Source organism: Suricata suricatta, chromosome 8, assembly GCF_006229205.1.
Source record: "Suricata suricatta isolate VVHF042 chromosome 8, meerkat_22Aug2017_6uvM2_HiC, whole genome shotgun sequence".
NCBI classification, from domain to species: Eukaryota; Metazoa; Chordata; class Mammalia; order Carnivora; family Herpestidae; genus Suricata; species Suricata suricatta.
Window position 1 is genome coordinate 33,327,816 of NC_043707.1, and position 7,042 is coordinate 33,334,857.

Sequence of the window (7,042 nt, forward strand, 5' to 3'; positions counted from 1 at the left end):
GATTCCCATCTTTTCCACCGAAGATCTCCAAGTAGCCCAAGCTGTAAGAGAAATTGGTGACATGGTCTTTTCAGGCTGATCTATGAAACTACCACTGCATTTGTAACACAATTCACTTCTGAACATTTTGTAGATGGCTCCGTGAATGATTGTGCAAACACAATTTTTATAAGAAAATGGAATTAAGTCATTCTTTAAGTTGTATCTTTTTAAATTTTGTCTTTGAAGAACATTCAGGAGAAGGCACTGAGACAAAGGGGGCTGGGGTCTTTTCTGCTTACAGCTTTTATGTAGATATTCTGTCCCGTCAGTTAACGGAATACCACGCTATCACATTATACTGTTCCCCACAGTTTCAGTGGGCCTCGGAGGGGGCCTGCCATTCACCACATGTCATGTGCTCTGTGTAAACAGGTGGAAAATGAGCATCACAGACGTCCTCAGCGCTGACGACATTGCGGCAGCCCTGCAGGAGTGCCAAGGTAAAGGGCAGGGAGGCAGGGGCGGGTATTTCCCATGTAATCACACTCCAGCAAAGCCACGAAAATTAACAATGTGAACTTTTGAAAATTCGTGGGATCTGAGAATAAAACGGTCCTCAACCAAAGAACTAAAATTATAGAGATATGGGATCTGAGCATATGGTCACATTTCCATAAGGCCAAAGGAACGCACTAAAAGGAAAGGGAAAAAAAGAAGCCCGTGGGTGCCATGTAGCCTGCTGGAACCCAGTGACTGTGCTTCACGCCACCAGTTAGACCAGTGCCTCTGGAGCCTTGGACACACTGCCTATAGAAAGGGAGGAAGGAGCCCCAGGGGAGGGACGAGAGATGGATAAAAGTGAATGGACAGATAAGGTGAGTGAGACAGGAGATGCAATCACCAAGGCACCCAGTCAGTCTTGGCTGCCTCAAAATCTTGCCCCATATGCAGCCTCTCCTTGTTTTTTTGTTTGTTTGTTTGTTTTTATTTTTCATTTATGTGTTTGTCCCAAGTCTTTATTTAAATTCTAGTTATTTAACACAGGCTTTGTCTTTTCATAAAAATCAAGAGTAGAGTACCCCTGTGGCTCAGTGACAGCCCGAGGAGGGTTTTGATGACCCGTGTGTTCCGCACCTTGGCCCCAATACGGAAGGTGATCTGCTGAGCCTGAGAATAGCCCTCTCTCTGTGTTTCAGATCCAGATACTTTTGAACCCCAAAAATTCTTCCAGACATCGGGCCTCTCCAAGATGTCGGCCAGTCAGGTGAAGGATGTTTTTCGGTTCATAGACAATGACCAGAGCGGGTATCTGGATGAAGAGGAGCTTAAGTAAGTTTGGTCATAAGCCTGACGTCACTGGCGGGTCTGAGAACAGTGTTTCTTGCTGCATCTCTCCATGCGAAGCACTAAACGTGGGCACTGAGGACTGTCGGTGCAAAAATCCATTCATTGTAAGGCTTTTCTTTGGCAAATGGACTTACTAACAAAACTCTGAAAAAACTTATTTTTAATTTTTAAAGTTTCTTTATTTTTAAGAGAGAGAGAGAGAGAGAGTGCTGGAGAGGGTCAGAGAGAGAGGGAGAGAGAGAGAACCTCAAGCAGGGCTCTGCACTGTCAACCCAACCCAACACAACCCAACACTACACAACACAACACAGTGTGGAGACTGAACTCATGAACCCATGAGATTGTGACCTGAGCTGAAATCAAGAGTCGGATACTTAACTGACTGAGCCACTCATTGCCCCGGGAAAAAAAAAAAAACAAAAAAAACAAAAAAAAACTTAAAAACTAAAATGCCCACCATTCGTTTCTACAAGGAAGGCACGTTTGGCTGGCAAAGACCTTTGACTGAATATCGCAGGTGCTGGGAACAGATGGTTTGCTTCAAGACAAAGAGAGGGTAAGCACAGACATGTGTGGTCTTTCAGAAAAGTTCCGTAATCTTTGTTTCCCTGCAGGTTTTTCCTCCAGAAGTTTGAGAGCAGCGCTAGGGAGCTGACAGAGTCTGAAACCAAGTCCTTGATGGCGGCGGCGGATAATGACGGTGACGGGAAAATCGGGGCTGACGGTATGCTCACACCTGTACACAGCACACAAGAATTTAGCTCCCGAAGCAATCCGGGGGACTTGGGCCATGAGATCAGGCAGATGCGTTTAGTTAAAATCTCTTAGCCTTGCTGAGCGTCAGTGTTGTTATCTGTAAAATGGGCCTAATGTGAGGATACAAATGATTTACGTAGAGACTAACACGATGCCTAGGGATATATCGTAGAAGCTGGTCCTGTGAATCCCTCACTGTCTATAACCCAAAAAGTATCCTTCCCCTGACTAGGAGACTAGCTATTGTCTGGATAATGATTTGCAAGGTCCCCCAATGCAAATTGAAAATAATATAAGGAATTGCCCCTACTGGGATTTGAGGCCCTCTGAATAAGGGAAGGATTAACATTCTCAAGTGTGTCTCATATCAAAATGTCTGGGTTTTTTTTTTTAATGTTTAGTTTTGAGAGAAAGAGAGAAAGAACAAGTGGGGAAGCCTTGCTGAGCGTCAGTGTTGTTATCTGTAAAATGGGCCTAATGTGAGGATACAAATGATTTACGTAGAGACTAACACGATGCTTAGGGATATATCGTAGAGAGAGAGGGAGACAGACTGAAGCAGGCTCCTGGCTCTGAGCTGTCAGCATAGAGCCCAGCACAGGGCTCCAACTCACTAATCACGAGATCATGACCCGAGCTGACATGGATGCTTAACCGGCTGAGCCACCCAGGGGCCCCCAAAATGTCTCTTGACTTGCATAGGAAAGCCTCATACCTTTCAAGGGGTTAAACAAACACATTTTATTGGACATCAGCCCACCAAGTAGACAATATTAGAGAATAGATCAAACACCATGTATGGGGTCCTCTGTGTGCAGAGCCCTATTTTCAAATTTTAGCATAACTACACAGCTGTAGGATTATTTTAATCCAATTCAGTCATGTTGCTTACATGCTTTTTAGCGACACTGTGCATCCCACCTCGGGAGAATTTATGTGTGGTCTTTATGGAGGTACTAACTGGAAATTAAAAACTGCTTCATTAGATCCTCATTTTAGAAACCTATCTAGAATGATACCACTATAACTTACTACACAGGAGCTAATTTAGCTTCTATAGATAGCTCAGAAAAATAGTTTAGGTAAGAGAAGATGGACTTATTTAAATCTAACCACAGAAAAACTCCAAATAGACGAAGTGTACTGAGAAATAAAAAGCAAATCATCTGTTTTCCATTTCAGTCTGTAGCAGCCACTCATTATTATTGTTACCGTCATCGTTGGTGTCTTTCTTGTAGTAATATAAACTCTTGAAGGCAAGGTTAGAGTTCAGCAGAGAAGGGAGTTCAAGGGCCCACTCCATTCATTGTCTCCTACATCTGCAGAAAGGAGGGAGAGAACACTCCATCTCTATCTTACAGTAGCCAGACTGAAAGTTGAGTGATCCCAGATTGCAATAGGTCATTATGCCAAATCCGTGCGTCGTCAGAGAGAAACGGCTGGGCTGACAAGCTTTTTTTTTTTTTTTAATTCATTTATTTATTTTGAGGGAGCCAAAGCCAGTGCAAGCAGGGGAGGGGCAGAGAGAGAGAGTGAGAATCTCAAGCAGGCTCCACACTGTCAGCTCAGAGCAGGATGTGGGGTTCAAACCCCCAAAACCGTGAGATCATGACTTGAGCCAAAATCAGGCGTCAGACGCTTAACCAACTGAGCCACCCAGGCGCCCTTGGGCTGAGAAGTTCTAATACAAGGGGCTCCGTTGCAAAGCTATAAGTGTTAGATTATGCAGGAAGATGTTAGATTATGCAGGAAGACGGGATACCATAGGCCATCTGCTCGTGCAGTCAGTGACACATTCCCCACCCCTCCTTTTGTGCCCTTGTGAGGGGCCAAGTTCATCACCTGGCCACCTGCTTCCTTTCCTCTTCAAAGCGCTCACTGGCCACATGGCCTCTCTGTAAACTACCAAGCCATCTCCACTGATGTTTTCTCACCCTCTTTTGTTCTAGAATTCCAGGAAATGGTGCATTCTTAAAAACCCGAGGCTTTGGAGATAGAGACAATCAGCCGGAAGGCCTCCCAAACCCCTAGGAATGGGAAACCCCACTCCTTCCCGTAATTTATTTATTCATTCCCCCTCACGTGCTTCTCCAATTTGCTCCCTGTTTTAGCGAGGAACTAAGGCAGCCACTCATGAATTTTCCATGGTCAGTGTGCCCTGATGACTCCTGGAAGGCCCTTGGCAGACAATGCCTTTAAAATTCATCCAATAAAGATACATTTCTCATCATCTGCTGGTGTGTGGGTGTGGGTGTGTGCTTGCTTTTTTGTTTGTTTGGTTTTGGGGTTTTTATTGTTTTGTTTTATTTTTTCTCAGCAGGGTAGAGCGATGAAAGCAATTTGGGGTCTGAGGGCTTTTACAAAGATTTCTGGTCCCATCAAGCCCTAAGCAGGTCACCGTGGAGTGTACCAGCAAACAGAGAAAACAGGTTGGGGGGGAAAAGTCACAAGTGGTACTGTCAGGATAGGATTTTGGTCAGGGAGTTAAGGGAGTCTGCAATTAATATGAAAAGATTTATATAAAGAGCATAAAATCACTCTTACTTATGTGTTTTCTGTAGCTGGGTAATAGATGACCATAAGAGAGATGAAAAGCAAACAGGACAGAACAAAAAAAGTGTGCAGCTGCATGCCGTGGCCCCCAAGCCGAGGAGGCTTGCTGTGACAGATGAGCACAAACAGACCCCTTTTCAAGCTTACCTTTTTTGTTTTTCTTAAAAAAACAAGCTACCTGAGTCTTGCTTGCTCTCACCCAGCCCCTAGCCACCTGCTCCTTGTCTTTCACTGTCACTATTTTCCTGGCTCTTACTTGATACCACCTGAGCCGATTACACCCAGAATTGCCTTGACTTTGGAGGTGAGCCTCTGGGTCCTGTTACAGAGCTGTCATTAGGGCAGGACGATCTTAAGCCAGGAAATTCTCACTCGCTGATTTCCAGGTGGCCCTTTCAAGCTATTGTGTCTCGCTGACCCTGGGAGTTGAGGACTCCAGGGGGGAAGGGGGAGGTGAGCATTTTCCTGGGAGCCTGCTGAAAGACTCACACTTTTCACTGCACCCCCCAAGCTCATAAGGCCCTGGGTTCTCCTGGCTTGCTTCCGTCACATGACACAGCTTACTGACTCTTGAACCCCTGTTTTTTCACCATCAGTGTTAAGGCAGCTTTTCAAAGCGTGGGGTAGGTATAAGGGGGCCTCTAGGTGACTTTAGGGGGCCAGGGATCGACATTGTTATTTTCAGAGCCATGTATTTATTTAAAAACGTATTCAGAAAAAATTTCAACGAGCACGAACAAGTGATTTCAATATCGCTGTGTTAGACTGAGGCTGAAGGGAATATCAGATATTTCGAAGTGCATCAATTTGAAGAACAATCAAGGAATATTAGAGATGGTATTTTAGGGACAAATATCTTAAAGGTTCCCTCCTCGTGCCCCAGCCTTCCTGGCAGGGATCGGGTGGGCAAGGCTCTGCCCACCTCGGCTTCCTCTTGGTGTGTGCAAAAGTCTCCGAAGTGCGTCCATGAATCCCTCAAATGAAAGATGTCAAGAGGGCCTTTCTGGCCAAGGCTGATAACCTCAGAGCTTTGATTCTTCAAACAATCCACATGCTGCCTTCATCTCTGCACCGCACATGAGTACCCGGTCCTTCTGTGATTTTACTGGTCTCCACCAGCCTGTCCCAGTTCTTTATCCCGGCTACAGCTCTAAATACCTCAAAGTGACCCTGCAACCCTCTTTCCAGGGGACTCTGGCTGCCATATGCCTCAGAGAAGCCAGGTAGATGATGATATTGTAAAATAAGGGTTATGATCTATTAGTTGACTAAATAATCCATCACCCATTGGAGCTGCGAAGACAACACTGCTCTAATCTAGGTGAAGATCGTGGGTTTCTCTTATTTCTTTTCTCTTGGGAGGGCATCTGCCTAGGGATAATGACTGAAGAGGTTATATGGAACACCCAGGGGCCACTGTGTCATTGGGTCACAATGACGTCCTGTCTTGGGGAAGATGCTTAGAAGACGGATGTCTCCAGAAGGATAGATTGCCACAAATTTTCCACGGATAGAATTATGGTCGGTTATTCTTGAATTTTATTAGCTCTACCATTTCAAAATGACAAGTCCAATGATGTTTGCACATTGCAGATACATTGCTCTTACCTTGTTCCAAATCAGTTTTAAAAACTTAATTTCAGAATCACCATCAATAGATAATAAGTAGCAATTACAAAGAGCCATCTCTCTGTGTATTTAACACCCAAAAAATGTCAGGAGGTGTGCTTAAATAAAACAATCTTGTCTTTACTCTTATCAATTTTTATTATGTTGTTTGGATTTTGATTAATTACATTGTTGGGAAGGGGAGGGTAACTCCATCCCTGAATGCAGGTAACAATTCTGGGCATTTGAATATATTTGTTAATCAGCGCTTTTTATTTTTCTGGGTTTTTTTCTAAGTTAAAAAATTTTTTTAATGTTTATTTATTTTTGAGAGAGAGAGACACACAGAGCTTGAGTGGGGGAGGGGCAGAGAAAGAGGGAGACACAGAATCTGAAGACAGGCTCCAGGCTCTGAGCTGTCAGCATAGAGCCCTATGCGGGGCTCAAACCCATGAAGTATGAGATCGTGACCTGATCCAAAGTCAGATGCCCAACTGACTGAGCCATCCAGTTGCCCCCAAAGTAATTCATTTTTAAGTGAGCCGTGTTTAATACGTACCTCACCAAGGAAGAGAGAAAGGTTATATGGCAAAATGGTAACACTGGCTATCTTCAGCTGAAAGGATTATACAACAATGTGATAAGACTGAAGCCTTTCAAAAAATAAAGCATAGTAACTAAAGAAATGAAAAACAGATGTAGAATTTACCCAATTTTTGTCACTAAGCCAAAGTAACAAATTTTGATTTTAAAAAACTTTCATGCCAAAGATGTCTCCCACATGCAAGTAAATGAA

General features: G+C 44.0%; 1 protein-coding gene across 1 annotated transcript; it reads left to right on the plus strand.

Moving 5' to 3' along the window:
• The first annotated feature begins 420 nt into the window (after positions 1–420).
• On the plus strand, positions 421–4,206 carry OCM2 (oncomodulin 2). Its single transcript, XM_029949883.1, has 4 exons — positions 421–482; positions 1,179–1,311; positions 1,944–2,053; positions 4,035–4,206. Exons 1-4 carry the CDS (start codon positions 422–424, stop codon positions 4,058–4,060), a joined length of 330 nt encoding a protein of 109 aa, XP_029805743.1. The 5' UTR covers position 421; the 3' UTR covers positions 4,061–4,206.
• Positions 4,207–7,042: the final 2,836 nt, after the last annotated feature.